Source organism: Thrips palmi, unplaced genomic scaffold (genome assembly GCF_012932325.1).
Source record: "Thrips palmi isolate BJ-2018 unplaced genomic scaffold, TpBJ-2018v1 HiC_scaffold_18, whole genome shotgun sequence".
Lineage (NCBI taxonomy): Eukaryota > Metazoa > Arthropoda > Insecta > Thysanoptera > Thripidae > Thrips > Thrips palmi.
In genome coordinates, this window is record NW_023144627.1 from 15,383,966 (window position 1) to 15,410,857 (window position 26,892).

General features: G+C 58.8%; 1 protein-coding gene across 1 annotated transcript; it reads right to left on the reverse strand.

Moving 5' to 3' along the window:
- Window positions 1-564: 564 nt before the first annotated feature.
- On the reverse strand, window positions 565-26,892 carry LOC117644739 (roundabout homolog 3-like). Its single transcript, XM_034384353.1, has 11 exons — window positions 26,632-26,892; window positions 23,508-23,596; window positions 23,233-23,444; window positions 18,188-18,303; window positions 9,046-9,254; window positions 8,558-8,775; window positions 5,705-6,046; window positions 5,341-5,615; window positions 4,447-4,645; window positions 1,896-2,161; window positions 565-1,796 (listed from the first exon to the last, which is right to left on the reverse strand). The coding sequence occupies exons 1-11, from the start codon at window positions 26,890-26,892 to the stop codon at window positions 1,599-1,601; spliced, it is 2,385 nt and encodes a 794-aa protein (XP_034240244.1). The 3' UTR covers window positions 565-1,598.

Below are 26,892 nucleotides of genomic sequence, written 5' to 3' on the forward strand. Positions count from 1 at the left end.
CGAGGCACTGTATATGTAATCCAAAGATGAATGTTTTAAAAAATTAATTTACTTGTTTTCTACGTTAGGGCATGTAATTTTGTGTACTGTGTTAACGTCTAAACATGGAAAGGCGTTTATCTAGGAGGATAAATCTACAAGTTGTATCTCAATGTAGCTGTTTTGTTTCCAAAAGAATCTGTTATTGCATCGGAATATTTCCGAATTTCGAAAATTGCGACTCTCGCAAATTGTAAGTTAAGAAAAATCAACACAGCCGTCTTGTTTACGATAAAGTAAGAAGTAAATCTCTAAAGCAATTCCTACAACACCTTAGGTTAGATTGTTGAGAATGAGAAGCTAATGTTATTTGTTAAAATAAATTACTAATAAAATCTAAGTTGTGCGTATGTTTTTATTTCCTGTTGAGAAAGCACAGTATGGACACTGTGCAACTTCCAAGCTAAAGCACCAAAAAATTCAGAATTGATTGTCTCAGAGACCATTTGGCACCGGGTATCCGTTTCTTAAACCTATAGCAACGTTCCATATCAATTGGTTCGGGATTGAAAAACGACAGAAAGATAGCAGTAATAAACAAGGCGTTTATTATTAACAGGTACAAAGAAATTAAATTATAATAATACTGATCTCATTTCATGAAATGACATAAAACTCAAGGGTACTACTAGATAAATTATCATCCTGTTACAATACAAAATATCAACAATGAGATATGTGTGCATCGTTTCATGCAATGCATTAAACAAAAGGCTCGAATTTTATACAAAAATTATATCAACCTGTCGTAAGACAGTTGATTTGAGATAACAGTCAAAAGCCAAAAAAGAGAATTTACACTCCAGCCTTAACATCTGTCTTACGTAATATGTGGAATAGACTTAATAAGTTTATTAGTGTAGTTTATTTCTAACGAAGTCATCAATTTACGATCGTGCCACTACATCAATCGGGTTCGATCTCCTTACACTACTACTTCATAGCAAGAACTCCATTAATATTTCTTTCAACGTATCGCAACCAAGTTCCAACCACAGAAAGCAACATCTATACTATTCAATACACAATGTAACTATTACACTGGTCATACAAGATCGTCAGCGCAGGTTCTGATGAAACTTCACAATATACATGTATTGTCTGCTGTACAAGTTTCAGTCATGTAATAAGCCTTGTTTAATTAACATTTCATCAGTCAGGGAAAGGCTTTTCGGCTTTTCTAGGAGGCTGATGGTATATCAGTCAGAGAAACCCCCAACGCAGTCGGAGACTTCCAAAGTAATGTTTGTTGATATGTCAAAGAGACGACTGCTTATGTACAATCTAAACTAGAGCCCATGATACAATCTAAATTTTGGAAGTACGAATAACGACGGGAAGGGCAGGAACACAGACTAGAACCTATTTACAGTAGAATTAACACAATCCGAGGACAGCGCCCCCTTCAATTTTTATGGCACATTTTGACTAGAACCGCGACGAGCCTCTTGGCGGCAGTCGCGCTACAGACTAACATCTGGTTCACTACACTGTCCAGGCGCAGCACAGAGAAACGTCACTTCACTTTTTTAAAACTTTGGAGAAAGAGTCTGTGGAGCTCAGCGGCTGTCCACGCGGACGGAGCGCCACTGCGGCTCGTGGAGGCCGCCGTTGGAGCCCCGCAGGTTGTCCTTGACGGCGTCCTGGCCGGCCTGGCCGTGGCCGCCCTGGCCGTGGTGGCCCTGCTGCCCGTGGTTGCTCTGGTGCGGGCGCTTGACGCCCGCCATCTGCTGGGACCGCGAGTAGTTGTTGCCAGGCTGCCAACATTAAAAGAACCCAAGTGAAAACACGGCCTCGTCGCTTTTGGTGTTCATTGAGGTTCAAACCCCACTTTTTTTCGTTGGAGGGTTGCTTACCTGCTGGGGGTTCGGGCGTAGCATGCGCAGCTGCCGCACCCGCCGCAGGGTGGAGGCGGACACGGCGGACAGGGCGTGTCCCGGGGGCGCGGGGCGAGGCGCGGAGGGGCCGCGGTAGTCCTGCATGTCCCGGTAGTCGAGCGCCGACCTGGCACGCTGCACGTTCTCGCCGTGGCCGCCGTGGCTGCTGCCACCGTGGCTGCCGCCCAGGGCCACGGAGGCGCACGAGTACGCGTACTCGGGCTCCGAGCCGCGCACCGACCCGCCTGCAACAAGACCATCAAGCTGAGAAACTTCGGCCGACGCCGCCAGCCCCTCTGCGCAAACAGTCTTTGGCTGCAAAGCTGCTGCCGACGGCCCGGCGGCTTGGACGCCAAAGCACCGAGCCAAAGCGCATCAGCTATGCGTATGGGAGATGCAAAACATAAGCCGAGCCGCCCCCGCGGGTGTCGTGGCCGCAGGGGCTCCCGGCAGGGGTCCCCGTGGGCACCCCAAGGGGCTCCCCGACACACACACACACACACACACACACACACACACACACACACACACACGCACACACACACACACACACACAGAGAGAGAGAGAGGGCGAAAGTGAGGGCAAGTAAGTAAGTGAAGGTGTGGTGGAGCCATAAGCAAGGGAAATGACGCGTCGGCGGAAGGCGGAAAGGGGCGCGACGCCGCCAGGGCCGCCAGGGCCGCCAGGACGTGATGTGCCTTTCTTATACGCCAACAATGTTTCCCTATCAATTTCAAAAGGATTTCAGCGGAGTTGGCTTCAAAAAAAAAAGACGGGCAAGGTTACTACACAACTCGAAAAAGGTTTAAATTCCTTATTACGGAAAAAAAAATTGATTATGACTATTTGTTGTTTTTATTTTTGGGTGATATTCCTCTGGTGCGACTGATCAAGATACGCCTAGGAAGTGGACTTGGCAGGTGGGGCGAGCAGGCAGACACCAGCCAGCCGGCGGGAAATTCGTTTCTCTCGCGGCCTCTCTCTCTCTAACCAACGGCGTGGCGTGGGCCGCGGCCCGGGGGGAGAGAGAGAGGAAGAGGAAGAGGAAGGCGAACCGTGACGGCGGAGTCTCACTAGGGTGACGACGGCTGGAAAAACGGCAACACCAAAAGGGGAGGCGCCACGCCGTGCTCCGCCTCGCCAACTTTCCTCCCCGCCCACAGTCTTGCCAACGACGCATCCATTAGTGCGATGGCATAAACCCCACGGCCGCGTTCGGGACCGAGCGCCGCACAGTGGGCCAGAAGACCGGCGGAGGCGGTCAAAATCCCGGACGGGCTTTGAGCTCCAGAGTCGCTAAACAGGGCTCGAACCGAACGTGTGACCCCACCAATGGATTGCTCTCCGAACGAGGAATCCACTGGTGGCGCCACACAAGCTCGGTTCGAGTCCTGTTTAGCGACTCTGGAGCCCAAAACACGTTCGGGTTTTTGACTGCCTGGCCCACTGTGCCGCCACCCAAAAGAGTTGCCCTTTGTCTCGGTTCGCGGAAACGCGGGTACGTGACGTCACCAGGCGGCTTTCGACCCCGAAGGGTGCGCCGCTTCACCAGCCTGTCGTTAAAGCAAGCCAAGGAAATCGGCCGGGGTAAAAAGGCGGATGGGAAAAAAATTGGGTCGCTTCTAACAGGATTCGAAGCCAGGCGTGTCGAAAAACACAATCCCAGCGATGCCCGTGTTGTGCCGCGTGGCTGTGCGGCCCGCCACCGACAGGTGGTGAGCCCGCGGGGCGTGACGCGAGCAGCCCTGCGCCTCGGTGGCACCACACTGTGAAATCGCAAGCGGATTACTCGCTAGGCGGGCCAAACATGTGCCAGGATCGCGTCGCGCTTTGTGTGACCTCGGAAAGGCAGGGAGCAGTCTGTCTCTCTCGCACCCAGGCGGCACGCCCCACGAGTGCGAGAGAGACAGAACCAACTCTTGCCGCCTTAATATCTGGCAACAATGCGTGGAAGACGGACGGACCGCGACGCCCCTCCTCCGCCAACAGGCACTTCGCGTCGCTTCGCGTGCTGCGAGATCGTTAGAACCACTTGCGCGCGAAGCCCGGGCGATGCGATGCCGCCCCCGCAGGATAGGCGCGGCATCTCCGGCGACGTGGCCGCGCCCCGCTGCCCCGGGTGCTGCCCATGGCAGTCCTAGTCCGCGAGGCACTACAAAAGCAGCACATCGATTCGTCCTTGGCCGCGCCGCCGCCCCACCTCGCCCACTACAAGAGGGCTGGCAGCCTGATTAGATCACATCAACAAGTAGTGTGTCTCTCTCGCACTGAGGGCGCGCGGCGCGGGGGTGCGAGAGAGACAGAGCGAATCAGCCTGTGCTGCGTTCCCATCGTTAGCGAGCCGGCACAACGGCTGGCCGCCAAGCGTCCGTGTGTCCGTGTGAATGTGCGAGTGTGTGAGTGAGACTATGGAGAACTAGGCCGAATGGAGGGTTGCGGGGCACTACACAAGGAGCACCTACAGCCAAGGAAAAAAGCAAACAGAAAAACAATATTGAAAAGGGTGGTTTTTGAACCCGGATCGCTCACCTGCTCTGCACTCTTCGTATTCGTTGTTGCTGTAGCAGCTCTCCGAGTAGCAGACCTCGCCTTGCAAGCAACAGGACCCGCTGTAGCCTGCCTGCTGATCGGACTGCTGTTGTTGCTGCTGCTGTTGTTGCTGTTGCTGCTGCTGCTGTTGCTGTTGCTGCTGCTGCTGCTGCGGCCTCGACATGCCGTAATCCCAACTCTGCCCAAACAAAGCGGCCACAATTGGCGTTAGTTGCGCGCTCTTGACGCTCGCCTCGAAATAAAGGGCAGGAAGGGCCGAGGCCGGCCGAGGCGGTGCTAATTAAAATTAACACGCCCTCAGTCGGGGATCAGCCCGGCAAAGTAGCGGCCTCGGGCGCGGCCTTGGGGGCCTTGGGCGAGGCCTCGGGCGAGACCGTCTCGGTGTCCGGTTAAACGGCTCCCCCCACCCCCTCGTTAAGAGGGAGCGGATCTGTCCAGGCCCGGGTCGGCCCCGCCAAGGGGGCACAGGTGGTCGAAAGGACGTCGAAATGACCCCCATTTTTGACGTCAATTTGACAGAATTTGGAGAATATGCGGTCCATTTCAACAGAGTTTCGACTCCAAGTTAGAACATTAGTTCATTTTGGCGCCAGCCTGAACCGGTCTTCTGGCGCACTGTGCGCCGAGCGCAGCGCGCCCGTCAAACGGAGTGTAGGCCACACGCACGGCATCGGTGCGTTGAGTGGCCTACCCTCCATTAACATTACCATTAGAGGCCAGACCACACATGATCCTAAGACTCTGCCATAAAGACCCGTCTTTAACCCGAACACACAAGGACCCTTGCAAAAAGAACCGGTCTCCTTGCCCACTGTTCTTGCACGTTATTCGTATTTTGGTGAAAACTGTTGCACGGCAAGCTGAGGCACTGACCATGGGCGCGGCGTTGGGCCTGGAGCGCACGACGAGCGTGGTGGAGGCGTAGGGCGTGGTGTTGTCGCTGGAGGTGGAGGTGGTGTGCGCGGGCGCGCAGTCCGCTCCACCCGCGCCGCTGCCGCCGCTGCTACCGCTGTTGCAGCTAGCACTGCCTCCGCTGCCGCTGCAGCTGCCGCCACTGCCGTCGTAGCGGCAGGAGCCGTGGAAGGACGTCATGGCGTAGGGGCTGGCGTTCACCTCGGCGTAGTCCGGCATGGGGTTGGCCACGCACTCTGCGGGGGCCAAGCAAGAAAGGGTTCACTTCCGCAAAACCGAAATTCTTGCTAACTTTTTTCAGTTAATGTAGTTGTGAGTTTCCTACCTGGCCTGGGGTTCTGGCCGTCGCCAGCCATGAGCCTGACGACCTCGGAGTAGTCGGGCAGGTTGGCGGCCTGGTGGGCCTGGTGGCCCTGGAGGGAGGACCCGGGCGGCCCGGCGGACACGTCAGAGAGCCGCCACCCCGCCGCGCCGGGCCCCACCTGGTCGGCGAGGCGCTTCTCAATCCACAGCGACGCGTCCTGGCTGGACAGCAGCAGCGGCTTGGAGCCCCCAGGGGGCACGATGCCGAGCCCCCCGAGGCCCCCCAGGCCCCCCAGGCCGCCCAGGCTGTCCTCGGGCTTGAAGCTCAGCGGCGTCACCAGCACCGCGCCGTTGGACCGGGATCCTGTCGGAGAGAGGGGAAGGTCCGGGGTTCAAATACTGGTTACTCCTTTTTGCCGCGTGTGGTTTTGCTGCGCCCGTCGTGCCGCACGGCAGACAGTGCCAGAGGTCGCATCTCGTTATATTTGAGTTTCCGGGGATGCGTCATTTCGGCGGCAAGAGAGGACACCGCCCCGGGGCGGCAGTCTGACTCCGAGAGTCGTTTTCGTCGCTCTGTCTCTCTCGCAGTCACACAGGTGCGCACCCGCGAGAGAGACAGCGCGACGAAAGCTACTCTCAGTCTGAAGGCGGTGTGGCTGCGGCCGTACGCGTCGTCGTCGTCGTCGGGGTGCGTTTGCCCGTCCGCGTTTGCGCCGCGCTCGCTCGAGGGGAATGCGAAAGAGGTGTGGCGATGTCGGGGCGCCATTTCATGGCTGACGGCGCACGGCGCGAGGAGCAAGGCACGGCGCACGGCGTGCATCCGCTGGGCCCGGCCCGCCCTGCGCCGGCGCCGCCGTAACTAACCCACGTACAACCTTGCCGTTAGCGATAAAAATACACTTGAATGCACTTTGCTGTTCTGGCGGCGGGGCGCGCGTGCATCAAGAGACGTGGCGTTGCCCCGGCGACGCGCAGTGGGCCAGAAGACTGCTGGAGGCGGTCGGAATCCCGGACGCGTTTTGAGCTCCAGAGACGCTGAACAGGACTCGATCCGAACGTGTGACCCCGCCAATGGATTGCTCTCCGAACGAGGAATCCATTGGTGGGGTCACACGTTCGGTTCGAGTCCTGTTTACCGACTCTAGAGCTCAAAACGTGTCTAGAGATGTGGCCGCCTCCACCGGTCCTCTGGCCCACTGTGCGACGCGGCGACGCGGCGGAGGGCCCCTCGAAGACACACGTAGCGGCACCCCCACCCCTCACCCTCACGCCATGCGTACCGCCGTACCGCCGTCGCCGTACCTGCTCATGTGGTGAAATAGTGGGAACGGTCCACAAAGCACGAGTCTCCTTGTTAGCATGCCAGACACTCGCAACACAGAAAGTAGACAGCAAAAAAAACGAGAAAAAGCGAATTTTTAGCGAGATTTTTTTTTCCTCCGGGAAATGATAACACTCGGTCTTAATCTCACAGTGCCCCCGCGTCTCGGCGCGCCCACACCTTTACGCTGCTTGACTTCCTCACCGGAGGGAAAAAAATTATCTCAGCAAAATCCAATCCTCCGCACCAACGGCGGCAGCGCGGCGGTCTGGAAGTCTGGAACTCCCGCTGGGTGCTTTTTTTGTATTTTTTTTCGCGGTTCTTCTCCTTCTTCTCTGCTGAAGAGGGCGCTCCGCGGGTGCACAGTGGGTGTAATCCGGGCAGGAAGGGGCAGTGTGGGATGCGGGGCGTGGCGGGGCGGGGCAGGGCGGGGTGGGGCGGGGCGGGGCGGGGCGGGTTGGGGCGCGGCGTTCTCCCCTCTCAATGACTCCGGCACCACACAGAAGTGCTTCTGCTCCTTTATGGAAACATGGATTGACGTGGAGGTGTGGGCCAGAACCGCGCCTGGCGGGGCGGGCAAGGCATATTCCACGACCTCCCGGGGCTCCTCCGACGGACCAACGCCAAAGGCCGCGCGGGTTCAAATCCCACCGTCGGCGGACGATTTTTTTTCTCGACTAGTCTTTCCAGTGGACACAGCAGCAGCAGTACCGCAACAAAGTCTGACACATAACTGCGGTCGGCCCTGTGGCCGCACAGTGGGCCACCAGACTGGTGAAACTCTAGACGCGTTTTGAGCTCCAGCGTCGATAAACAGGACTCGAACAGAGCGTGTGACCCCAACAATGAATTCCTCGTTCGAAGAGCAATCCGATGGTGGGGTCACATGTTCCGTTCGAGTCCCATTTAGCGACTCTGGAGCTCAAAACGCGTCCGGGGTTGTGACCGCCCGCTCCGGGCTTCTGGCCCACTGTGCCATGCCTGCCAGTGTGGTGGAGTGGCGGTGACACAGTGCGGCAGGTGCGGCTCGGCGCCCCAGTCAACTGCATTCCTCCCAGAGTGCCGGCTAATTACCATTTATAGGCTGTTATTTCACGACTGGATGTGCCTCGCTGCCTCGCAGCCTCGCGGGGCTCGCCCGGGCTTGCCACCCCTTGGCTGTAAAGCGGGCGAGGGGATGGCCTAAACCCGGCCGCCATCCCCCCCCTCCCCCCGCCCCTGGCGCCAGCCTGGCGGGCCCCTTTACGGTCAGCATGTTTTATATACATTACGGCAAGTGGTGAGTGGCGCTCGCTGCGCATCCCCCTCGCAGCTTCCACGGTTCGTTACTTGTCATCGGGATAAAAACAGCGCCCTGCCCCGCCTTGCCTCGCCCTTCTAATGTGTGGCGGCTACGACGCCCCGGCCGCCAAAAGGAACGAAATGGCGACGCTTGGGCCACGCGGACAAAGGCAGCACCGCGAGAAAACACATGTCCCCGAAAATAAAAACAAACAAAAAACCACACCCAAAAAAAAAAAGCTCGTGACCGGGTATTCGAACCCGCGTCCTCACCGTAGATGTTGCCCAGCATGCTGGACTTGCGCTGCTGCTGGCGGCGCCACACCAGGAGGATGGCGGCGAACAGCAGCACCATGACGGTCACCATGGAGCCGAGCAGCGCCACGAACCACGTCTGCGTGAGGACGTCCGGGTTGTCGACGGGCAGCCCGCCCGGGCCGTGGTCGCCGCCCGCGCCGCCCGTGCCACGGACGCCCGGGTCCACGGCGTGCCTGCGGGGACAGAGGGGGAACCGAGTCTCAAACAAGGGCTCATCTCCAAAAGTGTGCAAAAAATTAAGGAAAATTGCAAAAACTTCCTTAAAAATTACAAAAAAAACAAAACAAAAAAAGAACAATTGATCTAAAAATTCCGAAAAAATATCTAAAAGTGACTAAAAAAGTACCCCAAAAAGTTAAAAGGAAGTTTGAAAAATTTGACGAGTTGTGTAAAATTTGAAAATGGATGAAGTTAGAACAGGTTTTGAACCTAGGGCAACGTACCTGTGGGAGTGGCCCTTGGGCTGCACCCTGAGTCGCTGCGGCGCGGACCAGGGCCCCCAGCCGACGTGCGTGGACGCGGCCACCGTGACCACGTAGGGCACGCCGGCCGTCAGGTTGGACAGCAGCACAGAGGGCGCCGACGCCAGCACCGTGCTGTTGGACACCACGAAGGGCGGCTCGGATACGCCGTCTGCCGTCTGCACCGCGACCTGGAACACCACGAGGAGGGGGAAGTGAGAGATAGCAAGCGAGCTGATGCACAGTGGGCCAGAAGACCGGTGGAGGCGGCCAAAACACCAGACACGTTTTGAGCTCCAGAGTCGCTAAACACGACTCGAACTGAACGTGTGACTCCACCAATGGACTCATCGTTCGGAGAGCAATCCATCGGTGGGGTCCGTCTTCGACACCCGAGGTTAGGTTACCCGAACACACAAAGGGTCATCGCAAAAAAAGAAAATGTCACGCCGAAAATTGTCCACGATGTTGAAGCACCCCCTCCCCTGCCCCCTCCGCGGCACTGTGACGCGTGCAAATGGCATGCACAAGCTGCGCATTTGCATAAAGGGAGCAGCGAGTAAAAAAGATGGAATCGACAACAGCAACAATACACGGCGGGGTGGCGGCCCGCTCTGTTAAAACGCCAGTATACGCCGCGTGAATAAATTGGGCCCCACACAGCAAAACAATTTTTTTTGAAAAATAATTTTTGGAAAACCCTCTTTTTTTTGGGGGGGGGGGGTGAGAGGGAGTTTTGGGAACGTACCACCTCAACATGCAACGGAGCCATTCTCAACCTTTTTCGGACCTTCGCAATTTCCTGCAGGGAGCGGGCGAGGGAAAGAAAAGGCGAAAAATGCGGGGGCGTCTGTTTGTTTTACCCTTTAGTGCCGTGGCTGGCGGGGCTGGCGGGGCTGGCGGGGCTGGCGGGCTGGCGGGCTGGCGGGGCTGGCGGGGCTGGCGGGGCTGGCGGGCTGGCGGGGCTGGCGGGGCTGGCGGGGCTGGCGGCTGGCTGGCGGGGCTGGCGGGGCTGGCGGGGCTGGCGGGGGCTGGCGGGGCTGGCGGGGCTGGCGGGCTGGCGGGGTGGCGGGGCTGGCGGGGCTGGCGGGGCTGGCGGGGCTGGCGGGGCTGGCGGGGCTGGCGGGGCTGGCGGGGCTGGCGGGGCTGGCGGGGCTGGCGGGGCTGGCGGGGCTGGCGGGGCTGGCGGGGCTGGCGGGGGGCGGGGCTGGCGGGGCTGGCGGGGCTGGCGGGGCTGGCGGGGCTGGCGGGGCGGTGGCGGGGCTGGCGGGGCTGGCAGGGCGTCTCACCGCAGCCGTCAAGCCAGCGCCGCGACGTCGACGACTCGACGGCCCGTTTCCGCTTTCAATTTCCTCGCCGCACACAGCCAGCCCTGCGTCTCGCCTCGCCTCGGCGTCGCGACGCCCTCCAATCTCATCCACTGCGTTTGCCATCCTATCATTATTCGCAGCCTGCCTCTCGGTGATATTTACCGCCAGCTAACCTCCAGCCTCAGACGCGTTTCCCGTTTTTCGCGCCCCAGTCCGTCGCCACAGTGGGCCAGAGGACCGGTGCAGGCGGTCCAAACTCTAGACGCGTTTTGAGCTCCAGAGTCGCTAAATGGGACTCGAACCGAACGTGTGACCCCAACAATGGGTTGATCTCCGAACGAGGAATCCAAAGGTGGGGTTACACGCTCGGTTCGAGTCCTGTTTAGCGACTCTGGAGCTCAAAACGCGTCTAGAGTTTGGGCCGCCTCCACCGGTCTTCTGACCCACTGTGCGGAGTCATGACACCTAGGAGCGCGTCATCCAAAAAAGGAGAAGAAGAAGTATGAGTAAAGTAGTGTAGTGTGATGTCAGTTTGAAAGCGCTTGTTTTTGGTCAGTTACCCAAATTTAATAACACTCCCACGCCGTCGGCAAAAACACTGTCGGGTCCCCGTGTTCCCTCATAACGCGAGCGCGGAGAAGTCACTTCGCCGCTCTGTCTCTCTCGCACCGGGCGTCCCGCATAGGGGAGCGACAGAGACAGAGCGACGTGCCAGGTTGGCGGGCCCTTGCTGACGTCATCAGGCTTCAGCCAATCAGGGGGCGCCCCCGGCCGGCTGTTGTGCCCCTCCGGCCCCTGTGGGTCGGGTCCGGGTTCGCCGAGGGTTCACCGGGTTCCAGCCAATCAGACCGGGGGGTCTGGCGAGCCTGCGTCCACGAGTGTGAGAGAGACAGAGCGACGAAATCGACTCTAGGAATCAGTCTGCTGGCAAGGCTGGCGAGCGGCGGAAGGAACAGAGGACACGCGAGACGTGGCTCAGCTAGCACGGCCACAAAAAAGAGAAAAAGATTTACAAGGAACTGGCGGAAGGGGCTTACTGCGAGCATCCGAAATAAAGAAACTGTAAGTGCATGAGGAAAAGGTTGCCAGAGAGCGCGACGAAATTTCGCAACGTGTTTCACAGTGCGCCCCCGCTTGCGCCCCCTCCCCCCTTTCCCGATATCGCCGATACACGTGCAGTGTAGGGTCCGGCAGCCAGCCGATGGAGGGGTCGGGGTTAGGGGCCGCGGGGGCCGCAGTGCCCGTCTGTCGGCTCGCAAGGCCTGCTGATAACCTATCAATCCATCTGGCAGTGCCCCCTCCTCCCCCTCCTCCCCTTCCCCCTTTCGGGCTTCAAGCCGCCCCTCCCGGCGTCCCCGACGTCATACACAGCAGCGGCCTAACCTGGTCACTACCGCCCCACACCCCTTCAAGACCGCACCCCCGATGCGAGGGTCTGCAAAGTGCGCGGAGTGAGGCAGGCTGCCCGAAAATTGCATCTCTCCAGCGTGGCTCGGCTCGGCTCGGCTCGACTCGGCACGGCTCGGCTCGGCTCGGCTCCTCGGCACGCTAGATTCAGGTACGGTCTATTTTCTGCCTCAAGACCCGGCGCGCGGTGCGGCCCGCCTGGGTCGGACGCTCATCCAAAAGCAATCCAGACGGTGCAAACTTGAAGCGGTCTCTCCTTCCCCGGGGAAACAAATCGCGGCGAAACTGCGGGGGCGGTCGGTATTCGAACCCTGCGCACTGTCAGACTCGTACTGATTATTTTTTTAAGGAACGTATTGACGTGATGCATTGATTGCACCCGACTTAAGAATTAACAATTTTATCGGTATAAGTACCGCTTCAACAAATAACTTACTGACATTTTCACGGTAAGAAACAACAACAACAACAACAACAACAAGGGGAAATGAACCGAGCGCGCGTCCCGTTTCGGCTGGCTGCATCGATTCCTTTCCGCCCCCACGGCCACCGGCCAGCCATCGGCCATCGCGCTGTGATCCGCAATAATCTAATTTATACCTCAGCGAGGAATGCAGTCGCGGGGCCTGCCCGCTGCAGTGGCACTGAATGCAACCCGCGGGATGCAACCGGTCTGCAACCCGAGGGGTGCAACTGAGGTGCAATCCGGAGTGCAACCAGGCTGCAACCGGAGTGCAACCGGTCTGCAACCCGGAGTGCAACCGAGGTGGCAACTGAGGTGCAACCGGAGTGCAACTGGTCTGCAACCAGGAGTGCAACCGAGGTGCAATCGAGGTGCGACCGGGCTGCAACCAGCGTGCAACCGAGCAGCGAGGCCGTTGCGGGTGTTACGGCGTGTAATAAAGGCACCCCCCACTCCCCACCCCATTTTCCTTCCGCTGGACCGCACCAAAGTTATGTCATAATCATGAGCGGGTAAACACCGGAAAATTACTGGGCGAGGAATTCATTATTTGTCAAGCGAGCGGGCGAGCGCGCGACTTCCATGCATACAGCAGCACCCTTCATTCGGTGCTCATGTGCAGAGAGAGAGAGAGAGAGAGAGAGAGAGAGAGAGAGAGAGAGAGAGAGAGAGGGGGGGGGGATGTGCGTTCGACCAATTTATGGAGTGGTAATGGAAGCTGCACGCACTCCGACCTAGGCCCACGGTCCGCGAGTAAACTGGCCTGCAAATATTCGCTCGCACTGGCCGACCAATACGACGCGCGGGAACGGGGAGCAGCAGCCTTAACACCCCTGCTGTCTCGGAATCATAATTTACCATTTGTTTCGCTCGATACACACACACACACACACACACACACACACGATGGCCGGGGTGGCGCCTGCAGCTTAGGCACGCCACTGCTGCTGCCCGTTGCCTAGCGACGAGGCGGAAGAGGTCAGAAACTATGCCATGTTTCAACGCTCCCTTTTCATTCCAGGGGGCCTCGGCCCTCTCACTCGCACACGTTCTAATGACCAGCTTGTCCGCCCCTCAGCCGGGCCTTGGGCTCCGCAACGCACGGCCAGGCAGCGCCACGCAAGGCCCGGCAGCGCTCCGCCCTGGACCGGCTGGCTACTTTGGGAAAAGAAACAGCCACCATCAGCAACATTACACCCATTCCAGGTCCACTCTTTGTACTGCTCTCCGCGGCCCGCGCGCATCCCCTCTGCACTACAAGGTTTCTCTCTCTCTCTCTCTCTCTCTCTCTCTCTCTCTCTCTCTCTCTCTCTCTCTCTCTCTCTCTCCCTCTCTCTTCTTTTCACCCACGCCCACACCTACACATGCTCGACGCTCTCACCTCACAGCCAGTCTCCTTTTGCGGCCCACAGTTTTCCTTTCATTTGCACACATCCATCTCGCTCCATCTAGATCTGTCTTTTTCCGCGCCCTCGCGTCCCCACACTGGCAGCCCCCCTCCCTCTTCTCCGCCCGAGCTGCTGGTGCTTCGTGCTCGCCATGCCCTTTACAAAAGAAGCTCGCCTAGCGGGTGTGCAGACTGTGCAAAATGGTAAAAGATGTTTTTATTTTGGGTCGCTTCTTCTTGTTTTTGTTGTTGGTCGTCGTTGTAAAAAGTCGTGTCGCGTCGTTCATTATTCACTTGTTGTTGTTGTTTGGCTAAGCAGCCGGGTCTTTCTTCGGCCAGTGTCGTCGCCGTGTCCCCCTCCCCATCTCCGCGATCCATCACGATGGGCGCTCAAGAGGCGAGGCATTCGCCTTGCATGCCACTCGACGACGAGCACGCCGTCGGGCTGGACGTCCCACTGCACACACACACACACGCACGCACACACGCACACACACACAGTCAAAAACTGGGCGTCGCTGTGTGACGCGCCAGGCAGACAGAGGAGAGGAAGGAAGGGAGGCTTGGTAATTAATGAAACCAAGAGCGACTCGACGAGTGGCCGTCGAAACGCACACACACACACCACACACACACGACAAAATAAACACACACACACACACACACACTGACGCGAGGGTGCAGGCACGTGCAAAAGCACTCACACCCACGAGTGCGACTCCTCTCTATCTCCCTCCCCCCAACTTTTTGCACACACGTACTCACACACACACACACACACACACACACACACACACACACACACACACACACACACACGCGCGCGCGCGCGCGCGCGCGGCCTGGACATCCCTCCCCCACGTCCACTTCATCGCTGCCGTGAAGAAAAGAGGAGGAAAACAAAGAAAGAGAGAGGCCGCGGTGAAAGAGAGACGCGCGCGCAGGAATATGGGAGAATCGGGAAAACGGACAGGGAGAGAGAGAGACATAGAAAAAGGGAAAGAATCGGAGCGAAAACAAGAAAAGAAGCGCAGGGAAAGGGATACATAGCTGCGGCAGATGTGGGTGGGAATTAAAGAGAAGGGAACGCCTGACCCACCACCGCATGCGCACCAACAAACAAAAGAAAAAAATAAAAAAAATAAAAAATAAACAAGGCCCAAGGTGCGGGTAGCATTATCTTCTGTTGTCTCGCAAAACACCGGCACGTACTGGAGGGATTTTTTTAAAAGTCACAACAAAACGAAGGCAAGAAATCTGAGGCACGGCAGAAGATTTTTAAAGCAAAATCGGAATACTGATCCAAATTTTAGCACTGGGTTCCTTTAAAGTTAAACTTGTTTTTTTCCCTTTTTGAGTGTGTGTCACCCGGCTAAATACATCCCCTGCTGAGGCACAGGCTCGGCTGAGGCACAACAGCCACAGGCAGGGGCTTATGCATCGCTGGCTGCGTCTCTGCCCAGCCCCGCCTCGCTCCGCCTTGCTTGTGGTGTTGTGGATGTCGTCGGGATACTTGTAAACAAGGCGCCCCGGCGGCCAGGGGAGGGACGGCACCGCGACGGCACGGCACTCTGAAAGGCGGCACTGGCTAAGTGCACGTCTTGTCGCGAGGACTGACTCGGAGAATGTTCGGGGCAGAATTGAAGAAATCCACTAAACGCGTCGTCGTCGACCTCCTCTCACTCTCTCGTCTTGTCCGTCTGCGTCGCGCCAGAGGGGCGCAGGCGAGGGAAAGAAAGGGGGGGGGGGGAGACTGGAGCACTGGAGCAAGCCAGCTGTCCCTTTTATTCAATTTGGGAGGCCGGAAAAAAATCGTCTTGAAATCGCGTGACCATTTTCGCGTCTGCTAAATGATTCACACGCACGCGCGCGCGCGCACACACACACACACACACACACACACACACACACACACGCACACACACACCACACACACACACACACACCAATCACGAACAAAAGCTTGGTCCTCCAAATAAACCGGCCAATCCAGCTAGATATCCCTATCTCGCCGTATTACTAGGCCCTCCCCAACCCTTCACACACATACACACACACACACACACACACACACACACACAGAGTAAGGCCCTTTTTCCGCCCCACTCCCCCCGGCTCGTTTGACGCCGGACCGTTATTTATGGCCGTACATCTTATAATCGCCACCCCGAGACTCAAGACCCACAGCGCCAGTGACAGGCCGGCGAAAAAAAGGACAGGGGGGGGGGGGAGAGAGAGACTGGGAAAACTGAAAACGATCAGATAAAAACAAACATGACGGCTTAATTTATCGAAAGAGATATAAATCCAATCCACCGTAGGGGAACTTCGGTCGTCCACTTTGAAAATTCGACACAGTTAGTTGTTGTCCTGGAGCGCTATGCATTCTATGGAGGGGGAGAAACGCCAGGGCCACCAAGGCGTGCGGTGGTGCGTGTTTAGAAAAACAAGACCACTGCCCGGGGGACCAATTTGGGCACCAACTGGGAAAAAAGGAGTGAGAATTTACGGACGACCCCCCAGGGAGGCTGCCGAGGACAGAGCAAGTCTCGGCCGCGCGCACACTGCACGCCGTGCCTTCACCCCGACCGCCACCCGGCCACCTCGGCCACGACCCCAAGCAGGCAGGGACAAGGAAGCGCGCACAAATTAAAATCAGCGCCATTCGTCAGGATTCCGTGTCACCGAGGACGAAGGAGGATGGGGGAGGAGGAGGAGGAGAAGGAGGAGGAGGGAAAAAGGAGAAGAATTAAAAGGAAGTAGAAGAAATAACATCAACAATCCACGCGAGCAGGAATTTGAGTGAAGAAACACAACCAGGGTTGCCTACCCAAACGGCGAAAGCGGAGGGAAAGAGAGGGAAAAGGAAGAGATGGAGAGGCAAGAGAGAAGCAAGAAAGAGAAAGAGGCTGGCGTACGGGGCACCACGCCTATGTAAGTTTAATACTGATTCATTGCAGCGCGGGTCCGAAACGGCAAGGATTCCCCCACAAAGGCGAGGCGGCAGGGAAGCCACGCCGAGGCCCGAGCCTGGCGCCCGGTGGTCGCACCGCGAGGGATAGGGGTAAGGGAAATCTGACAAGCAAGGCGGCTGAAAAAAAGATAGGCCGCCCGAAAAAATAGTGCGCCAAGACCAGAAAAAAATCGCGAAACAACTTTGAGATAAACTATAGGAAATTTAAAAAAATTTTAGGAATTCTACTCATGATGACAGTGTTATGACGAGTGCCACTCGAAAGATGATTTTCGTTTCGAGTGTAGTGGTGCGTCTGAACTGGCATTGCCGACGCGGCATGTCATAATGTCATAGCACATCGAGCACCGTGTCACGCTCCATTTCATCATTAACAGGCGGATGCGTCCGCCGCGAGGTTTGCTGCATTTGGCCGGCAGTTCCGCCCGACTGGACCCGTCGTCCGTGGCCAGCCACTCACTCCAGCCCGCAGACTGAGAGTCGCTGTCGTCGCTCTGTCTCTCTCGCACTCATGGGGCGCTCCGTAAGGGTGCGAGAGAGACAGAGCGGCAGTCTGGCCGCTGAAGGAGACCGTCACTTCGTCACGGCCGAGTAGGGAGCGCTCACTGTAAGTCGAGCCAAAGCAATGTTGGAGTGGCTTCATTAGCGCATCTCTACCCCCCCCTCTCTCTCTCTCTCGCTCTCTCTCTCCCTCTGCCCCTCCCCCCTGCGATGCGCTGCAGCCGGCGTATGTGCCGGCCCGCCCATGCCCATTGATAAATTAATTAAAAGATAACACGTTATGAATTCCGCGAATGCGCCGCCACACTGCCAAATACCAGAAAACAAAAAAAAAGCACATGCAGGATGGAAAATCAATCCCATCATTCCTCCAGGTCGAGTAGCCGGCCGGCGTCCGCGAATTGGAAATAAATTTTAAATTCTAATCCGATTTTCTTTTTCTCTGCAGACAGATTCCGAGGGTCGTTTCGGTCGCTCTGTCTCTCTCGCGCGGAAATGGGACGCCCCATGAGTGCGAGAGAGACAGAGCGACGACTCTCGGAAGCAGCCTGCCGATTCCGCTCGGCTCATCGCTGTGGTGGGAATCGCGGCGCAGAAACGCATATTAGGCGAATGGATGGCCGCGGGAAAAGGGCGAAAGAGGTAGCGGCGGGAAAAACGGGAAAAACGGGAAAAACGAAAAAAAGGGAAAAACGGCAGTAACGGCCACATGAAAGCATCAATTTGGCTGATTGCGGTTAGCGAGTGTGGATCGGCCGATTGGAAAGCACCGTCGGAGCGAGAGGAAGAGAGGACGTCCCCCCCCTCTCTCTGACTTGGAAGGGAGCTCACATTGCGCGACATGAAGCGTGTCTCAGTAGCTCCCTATGTGACATACACCGTTCTGTCCGCGCCGTGCGGTGGCAGACGGATTCTGAGAGTCGCTTTCGTCGCTCTGTCTCTCTCGCACTCATGGGGCGTCCCGTGAGGGTGCGAGAGAGACACAGCGGCGAAAGCGACCCTCCGAATCAGTCCAGAGGCCGCCGTCGACTGAGCAGCTCTTGACCCTCCCTTTGAAGGCGAGGGCTTGGTGGACCACTCACCTGATACACCGTGAGCTCCCCGTTGACGGCGGGGCCCGGCGGCGGGTCCCACTTGATGTACACCACGGTGGAGTTGATGAGGATGGCGTCGACGTTCCTCGGCGGCTCCGTGGGCACTGCAACCGGCAGACAGCAGCACTTTAGTCAAGGTCGTTGATAAACCACCAAGGTGGAGGTTGTTGTGGGACTGTGGAATTTCACAGTGAGCAGATAAACCCCGAGCAGACAGGGCGGCATTCCCGGGCTCAGCCGAAGCGCAAAGGCGCTAGTTTGCTTCCTTAAATAAACCGTGTCGCGATGCGGATGAAAAATGGAGCATCCCCCCGCGGGGTCCTATCCAAACTCGCCGATAAATCATGTCTAGCATGGCGCGGGCCGCACACTGTATTTGGCGGGGCTTGCTGCCTGTCTGCGCCCGCTTGGCTCGCTGCGGAGATGACGCGACGTCCTGTCCTGTCCCGGGAACCACTCGCCCTTTGCTCTCTCTCTCTCTCTCTCTCTCTCTCTCTCTCTCTCTCTCTCTCTCTCTCTCTCTCTCTCTCTCTCTCTCTCTCTCTCTCTCTCTCCCGGGATGGCAGCGGAAAGGTAAACACCGTCTCGCCGGGGTCAGGCCGGGGCGCGCGGAGCCACCGACAAAACGGCCTCCGGGGACGGTGTTTGAAAAACCGGAAGAGAAATGGACAGAGGCAGAGCAGGTGCACTTGTCCCCAACTTGGACATCGTTCTGTGTGCGTTCTTACGCACCAGCACTACAAGCAAGGCAGGAAAAAAAAGAAAGTTGCTGGGGACTTGAACCCGCGATTCTCAGACCGCGAACCCGACGTCGCTAACCACACGGCCACCGGGTTGTCCCGCATCCCCAGCCACCCGAAGCACAGCTGGCGGCCAGACCGCGCGCAGCATCTGGGGCCGAGCTCGCTCGCATTAAGCCGCACATTCCGAGCGCGTTCAGTTTCAATTCGGCATGATGCATGGGAATCGTTGCGGCTTTTAGCGCTCCTACATTAGCCAGAGGTAAGCACACCGCACGCGCCGCAAGCCCCAAGGCGGCAGCCAGGCAGGCAGGCAGGGGGGCCACACAGTGGGCCAGAAGACCGCCTCATTTAGCGACTATGGAGCTCAAAATGCGTCTGGAGTTTTGTCCACCGCCACGGCCTTCTGGCCCACTGTGGGACGGGGCCGAAGGAAAAAACAATGCCCGCAACAAAAATTACTTGTAAATTGGGGCGTGTAAAAGTGTCGGCAAACGAAGGGAAATGCAACGGGCGCCACCAATTAGAAGGCCCCGTCTCACGGGCCCGCGGCTCGCGCTTTGGGAGGCGTCGCTTGGCGAGGTGATTTCATTTGAATAAATCTGCCGCCTCGCCCCCCCCTCACCCTCCTCCTTCTTCGTCTCCTCCCCGCATTCCGTTTCTTTCATCTTTTTCAGCGTCCCCCTTTCCTCGAGCACACACCTTTTGTCTCGGATTTATTAGATTATGCTAATAACGCGCGTCCCTGCAAGGACCCGCGAGGACCCGCGAGGACCTTGGCCCTTTGTGCGCCAGTCGCGTGATCTCTCATTAAGACGGCCGCTAATCCTTCCCCCGGATTGGCCACCATTAGTCACGTGTCGTCGCTCCGTCTCCGTCGCACTCGCGGGACGCACCGTCGCGGAGCGAGAGAGACGGAGCGACTCTTCGGCTTCCCTGGAGCGCGCTTTGTTTTTCCAGTTCCAGGGCTTCCAGGGCCGAACCGGAGGGGCTGCCAGATCATCTCGTAAACGGTAGGCATAAATCATGGAGAACCGCTGGAATTAGAATGGAAATATGACGCAAACGGCGTCTCGTTCGTCAAGACGACCATTACTTTTTTCTCTTCTCTTGCCTCCAGTAAAATGCAATCTTTGTTCTGCAGCAGAGGCGGCAGGGCGAAGTGGCCGGCCTGAGCGCCGCGAGGGTAGGCAATCCAATGCACGGCTACACGCCGCGTTGCGGGCGGCACACTGTGGGCCAGAAGACCGGCGGGAGCGCCGTGCGGGTAGGCCATCCGTTTCACGGCTGCACGGCATGTTGCCTACCCCGCGGCTCGCAGGCGGCGCGCTGCCGTTACACACGGAATATTGATGCTTCCCCTCCTTCTTCCTCTCCTCCTTCTCCTCCTCCTTCTTCTTCTTGGCTCGTCGGGTCGATTAAGCGGCTCCGCTGTCAAGTGTGTTGGATCCCCGCGGTAAAGGAGAGGCCGGCCCGGCTAACGGACAGTCGATCAAACAATCCGGGCACGTTCCGGCGAATGAGTTCACGTCACTCATTGCTCTGCCGACAGCCTTTCGCTTTCTCTCTCTCTCTCTCTCTCTCTCTCTCTCTCTCTCTCTCTCCTTTCACCCAGTGGCGTTGGCACCCTCCTCGACCGAATCAAGACGTTACTTTGTAATTATTTCGCATTCAGGTCCCGGTCCCCCGCCGCCCCGGCCGCCCTGGCCGCCCCTAGCTGCCCTACCTACTCGTGGCCCCCGCTGCTCGGCCCGCTGCCGCCAGGCTGCCGCCCGCCAGGGGGTCTTAGTGGCGCGTAAGCTTCGTCCCACACTGCCAAAAGCAACCCGCGCCGTCTAGGAGGAACACGAAAACCCAAAATCCCCCCCCCCCCAAAAAAAAAAAACGGAAAAACCAAGGAACCCGAAAAAACCGAGGAACCTGAAAATAACGTGGAACCCGATAAAACCGAGGAATCTGGAGCGGGTTTACGGTACAGTTATCATCGGCCTGGCCGCGCTATAGAACGAGAAAGGACACTCAATTCAGAGTGTACCAGCATGGCAGTCCGTCTCGGTGGCGCAGGGCGAAAGGGCTTTTCCAGGACCTCTTCCCGGTAGTCGCGACGTGGAACGGGACAATGGGGCCTGGACAAAGACGGACCGGTGAGTTGGTACCTTTCGGGGATCGTATAGCCAATGAGTCGAGTGGACGAACAGACAGACAGACGGACGGACAGACAGGCAGACAGACGGGAGCCGCCGTGACCTCTCCCTTTATTCAAGAAGCTCGTGTCCCTTTCTGCGTTTTTCCGCTTTTCTTTCGGCTGCTCAGTCATCTCTTTCAGTGACAAAGGAAAATTAGAGGCCGCGTGGAAATAGGCTCCATTAAGGCCATCCGTACACAGGCCGGCCGGAGCGGCTGCATCCGAATAGTTCCGTCTCTCTCGCACTATTGCGGGACGTCCCGTGAGTGCGAGAGAGACGGAGCGACATCGCGCGGCGTCAGCCCGCTAGAGGGGCCTCCGGACCCCCTTCTCCTAATTGGCGAAATGAAGACCCGTTTAGAATTTTCACGTCAGCCGGCGAAAAAAATAATAGGACTTCATCATTGCGAATTAAAATAAATCGAATGCGTTTAGCTTTGAATTTGGGTAAACTTTGGAGGAATTTGTGACACAGCTGGCTCTGCATTGCTGGAATGATGGTACCATGAAAGACGAGAAGTCCTCTGGTCGTCCGAGGCAAGAGTTTAAAGCAACGTCTAAAAAAACCCAAAAAAACAAGAAAATAGCCACCGGGGGAGGGGGAAATGTAATTTTAATTGAAGCGTCCGGAAGTGGGATAAAGAGCTCGTCATAGAGCGGCATTTAAAAAACAACGCGACACGAAATGAAGGCAAGCGGACACGGCTGGGGGAAGGGGGGGGGGGGGGTACTCCAGAGAGGCAGCGGGACAGCTGCACGCAGATTCATCCCTGCGGATGCCGTCCACTTGACAGGGGTCTCTGTGCCCCCCACCCCTCCGAGGGCCCCCGAGGGGCGGCGGGGGCCTCAGTGTAGTGCCCTCGACTCCCGGGGGCGGGGATGGTGGGCGGGGCGGGGGCGGGGCGGGGCGGGGCGGGGCGGGGCGGGGCGGGGCGGACCCGTAGGACTAGATTTTAATGTTGTTTGCCCATTACTGTATTGAGTTTCTCTCGGGGACCGAGCCGAGCCGGCCTGCCGGCCGAGCCAGAACAGGTTGCGCTGCGTTCCCTCATATCGTTTGGCGAATGCTAAAGCTCTGGCTGCCGCCTGGTGGGGCGGGCGGGCGGGTGGCCGCGCCAGGTCGAGAGGACCAAATGGAACGGGACAGGGCGTCCGACAGTGCGCCAGTCCGTCGCCATATTCCCTTTGGAGCGGAGCCTCGCAACAGCGTCCCGAGAATGACGTTTCCACGAAGCGACACAGCAGAGTAAATTCCGCGAATGAATGCTCCGTCTCTCTCGCACCCGTGGCACGGCCCGCAGGGGTGCGAGAGAGACAGAGTGACGGATCACAGTGGGCCAGAAGACCGGTGGAGGCGGTCAAGATTTTACACGCATTTTGAGCTCCAGAGTCGCTAAACATGCCTCGACCTGAACGTGTGCCCCACCAATGGATTCCTCGTTCGGAGAGCAATCCATTGGTGGGGTCACACGTTCGGTTCGGGTCCAATTTAGCGACGCTAGAGCTCAAAACGCGTTCAGGATTTGGACTGCCTCCACCGGTCTTCTGGCCCACTGTGCGGATCACGGCGGCGCGCCTGCCACCTTCCGCACGCCCTACGTGTCGGCCATAAAGCAAGACGCTTATCGCGATCCGCGGACGCGCCCAGTACCGTATTGCAATTAGATAATGCACATTAAATCCCGCCAGAGAATCGTATAATTATTTTAGGGCATTTGCATTTCCTTTGTGATAACGAGAAGACGGTCTCAAGGGCTGAAAGGCAGGGTGGGGCGCAAGGCGGGCCGGTGGGCCGGCGGGCCGGCAGGCGTCTGTCCCGTCACGCAGGCGTGCGAGAGAGAGACAGGCCGGCGGGCCTTGATGACGGCAATGTTTGAGGGAGGGACTGTGCCTCTGATTGGTTGCCGTGTGCTTGAAAGGCAAGGGAGGGCCGGGCGCGTCCCTGCAGGGTCGTGCGAGAGAGGCCGGGTCAGGCCGGGCAGCAGGGTACGGGGCCACGGCCGGGGCCTTGGCGGCCGTGACGGATCGCCCGTGTCACGGACCACACCGTCAATCCCCGCGCCGGGATTTCAATCTGGAACACGTATTTAATGAGGCCGCCGACTTACCGTCCTCCAGGGTGGTGGCCGACTTGGAGTTGGACGGCTGTCCGGTGACGCCGCGGTAGAAGGGCACGGCGAAGAAGGTGTAGGTGGTGTAGGGGCGCAGCGAGATGACGAGGAAGCCGGAGGCCTTGCCGGCCTGCAGCACCGTCACGGACCCGGGGCCGCCGACGGCGTCCCCGGCGGCCTTCCCGCGTCCGCTGCCGCCGCTCGCGCCGCTGGTGACGCCGGCCGGGGTGTCCTCGTCGGCGTGCTCCGTGGGCACGTAGCCGGCGTCGTGCCCCAGGTCCGGGCCCACGTGCACCGCGTCGTCCGCCAGGATGGGCCGCCAGTGCAGCACCAGGCCCTCCACGTGGGCGGGGCTGAGGATCTGCAAGCAGAGGGACGGTCTCGGTGAGCGCGCGCAGTGGGCCAGATGACCGGCGCCGGCGGCCAAGACTCATGACGCGTTTTTGAGCTCCAGAGTCGCTAAATGGGACTCGAGCCGACCGTGTGATCCCACCAATGGATTGGTCTCCGAACGCGGAATCCATTGGTGAAGTCACACGTTCGGTTCGAGTCCTGTTTAGCGACTCTGGAGCTCAAAACGCGTCTCGACTTTTGGCCGCCTCCTCCGGTCTCCTGCAGATGCGGCGTCACATATGCTGCTGCGACGCCCTCGGGTCAATCTCCGCGGGTTGCTTCGGGTACCAGATGCCGCCGGATGTAAAAACTTTACGACCCTCTCATCTGAGCATGTGCGCCAGCCTCCTCGCAGCGCAGGGCATGCCCCCGCCCCTTTATTTGTCCAGCTGAGTGGTCAAACTTGTGATATAAATTATTTTACGCCCCCCGGCCTCCTTCTGTTCCAGCAGGCTCTGGCCGCGCCGGCGAAGCCCCGCCCGTATCCGGCCCTTATCTGATAACTATTATTGCGGGTTAGAAACTCATTCCAAACTTTTTATGGTCCACCCTTCTTGTCCGCTGACCGGTCGGCCGCCCCGTGCGCGCGGCGGGGCGCGGGGGGGCGGGGCGGGGGGGGCGGGCGGGGCGGGGCGGGGCGGGGCGGGGGGGGGGGGGGGCGGGCGGGCGCGGCGGGGCGTCCGGCCAGTTCGGCCGTTCGTCTCTCCGCTCGGCCAGGCCCAGCAGGCCGATTCCGAGCGGGAGGTCCGGGCAGTACGTCTCTCTCGCATCCTCACGGAGCACGCCATGACTGCGAGAGAGGGAGAGGGACAGAGAGAGAGAGAGAGCGAGCGACGTCCAGCCGGGAGGAGCCCCCAGCTGGAGTTGAGATAGCAGCGGATATGGATGATCGAGCAGCCCTCCAAGCCTCTCAGCTTCGAGGGAGTTAGACGGAATAGCAGCGGGGAGTCGAACCCGAACCCCGAACCCCGAACCCGGAACCCGGCGCTCGACGTCATACTGTCGAGGTTTCACGACGGAGCGGACCGACAACTCCGTCGAATATTAATTGAGTGTAAGCCCAACAAATAATTGGCCATCGGGACGAAAAAAAAAGAAGCGTCGAACATCAGATGAGCGCCCTTTTCCCGAACGGTTCGCGCGCCCTTCGTCACGGATCGTCACGCGCGCCATCACGCGTCATCACGCTACGTTTGTTCCCCCCCCCCCCCCCCCCCCTTCTCTATCTCTCTCGCTCGCTCGCCAGCGATTCCTACTGATTTGCGGCGGGCTGGCCTCGGCGCCGCATCGCACCGTATTCACGCTATCCGAGGCCGCCTGGAGGCTTTCAGGCTAGACCGCCCCAGAGGAGGGGTTGTCTTCGTGCGCGCGCCCCGGCCTGCGCCCCGGCCTCGGCCACCTCGGCAGGCCGTGTCCAAACAGCGGGATAGAGATAAAGGCGGCTCCGTGCCAGACACGCACACGCGCGCGCGCGCAACCTCACACACACACGCACGCGCGCACACACAAACACACGGCAAGGCAGAAAACAGCGATAAAACCGGCGCGGGGACTCCCGGGGAAGCTGAAGCTAGGCCGTTGTGCTGCCGACCGCCGCGCAAGGTGTCCGCGGTGAGGCTACCAAGGCCACGGCCCGAATCGCAAACCCCGGCTTGTTGGTCTGCCAGGACAACTACAGGCTCATTTACCGCCACCGCTGGAGGACATTGGAGAGAGAGAGAGAGAGAGAGAGAGAGAGAGAGAGAGAGAGAGAGAGAGAGAGAAGGGCAAGGCAAGAGCAGCAAGGCGATACTCGTCGCGTTATCTCTCGCCTTACCTTCTTTCCGGCACTTTCGTGCTCCGTTCGAGCCGAGCTGCGGCCCGGGAGCGAGCAGGGCCGAGCCGAGCCGTGCCGAGCCGAGCCGAGCCGCCGGGCACGGATTGAATCGTCCCCCCGAGACTCCGAGACGGCCAGGGATTGTGATGGCGTATGATAAACCGTGAAAGGATGGGGTATGGCGTGCCTGCGTGCGCTCTGTGTGTGTGTGTGTGTGTGTGTGTGTGTGGTGTGTGTGTGTGTGGCCGAGTCGGTGTGTGTGCGCCGCCGCTCAGCACACCTCAGGGCCGTCCGAGGGACCCCGGGCGCGGAACGCAGAGCGCGGAGCAACCAGAGCAAGCACTGTTCCGGGGAGCGCAGCATGCAAAGTAGCCCTCCCCCTCCCCCTCCGTTTGGCCGGTGTTTCGCGGAACCGTTCTCTATCGCTCCTCGAGGCGGGAAACGAGATATCCCCGCCGCGCTGCTGTGCGCTGCCAGTGTGGTGGTGCCCCACAGTGGGTCAGAAGACCGGTGGAGGCGGCTAAAACTCTAGACGCGTTTTGAGCTCCAGAGTCACTAAACAGGCCTCGAAACGAACGTGTGACCCCACCAATGGACTGCTCTCCGAACGCGGAATCCATTGATGGGGTCACACGTTCGATTCGAGTCCCGTTTAGCGACTCTGGAGCTCAAAACGCGTCTGGAGTTTTGGCCGCCTCCACCGGTCTTCTGGCCCACTGTGGGCCGGGCCTTCGCCGAGTGCCGGGGCTCCCGGTTGGCAGGAAAGGCGGCCCGGAACCCGGGCGGAACCGAGGCGGAACCGGAACCGAGGTTCGCAGCCTCGCCGCGTTGCCGCCTCGACGGCTGTGGAGCGTCGGGGCGTTCAGCGGGGCGGCGCGAGGCCGGAGGTGCAGTTGTTGCACAAGGAGGTCGTGGATGTGGAGTCGGAGAGGGCGCGCGCCAAATCGAGTCCCTGAACGTGCCGCGAAAAAAGGAGCCCCGACCGCGCCTGGGCGGGAATCGAACCCACGGACTTAACCCCCAACTGGAAAGGCGTCCAGCGGTCTTCTGGCCCGCTGTGCGCCTGCGATCCGCGGGTAGGCAACGCGGCGTGCTGCCGTGGAATGAATTGCCTACCCACACGGCGCTGTCGCTCACCGTGTACTCCATACCCGACTCTTGCTCCGTTCCTCGACTGGTTCACTCACCTCCCAGCTGAGGCGCACGGAGGTGGAGCTGTTGGGCGCGGCGTCGAGCAGGCGCACGGCCTGGTCCGTCAGCAGGCTGTCGCGGGCCTCCTCCAGGTCGGCGTCCACGTCGTTGGAGGTGTCCGCCGCGCCGCTGGCCATGGCGTCGAGCGTGCCCAGGGCCACGGGCTCGGACAGGTTGGAGGGCGGCGACAGGCCGTGGCTGTTCTCGGCGCGAACGAGGAACACGTAGGTGAGGCCGGGCGCCAGGCCGCGCACCAT

Bases quoted from the DNA above. Each gene is read 5' to 3' on its own strand.
- LOC117644739 (XM_034384353.1), bottom strand. From the start codon at position 26,892: ATGGTGCGCGGCCTGGCGCCCGGCCTCACCTACGTGTTCCTCGTTCGC. The intron at 6,047-8,557 runs GTGAGGACGCGG...TCTCTCCGACAG, and splicing joins CATGCTGGGCAACATCTACG to GATCCCGGTCCAACGGCGCG. The intron at 1,797-1,895 runs GTAAGCAACCCT...TAATGTTGGCAG, and splicing joins TACGCCCGAACCCCCAGCAG to CCTGGCAACAACTACTCGCG.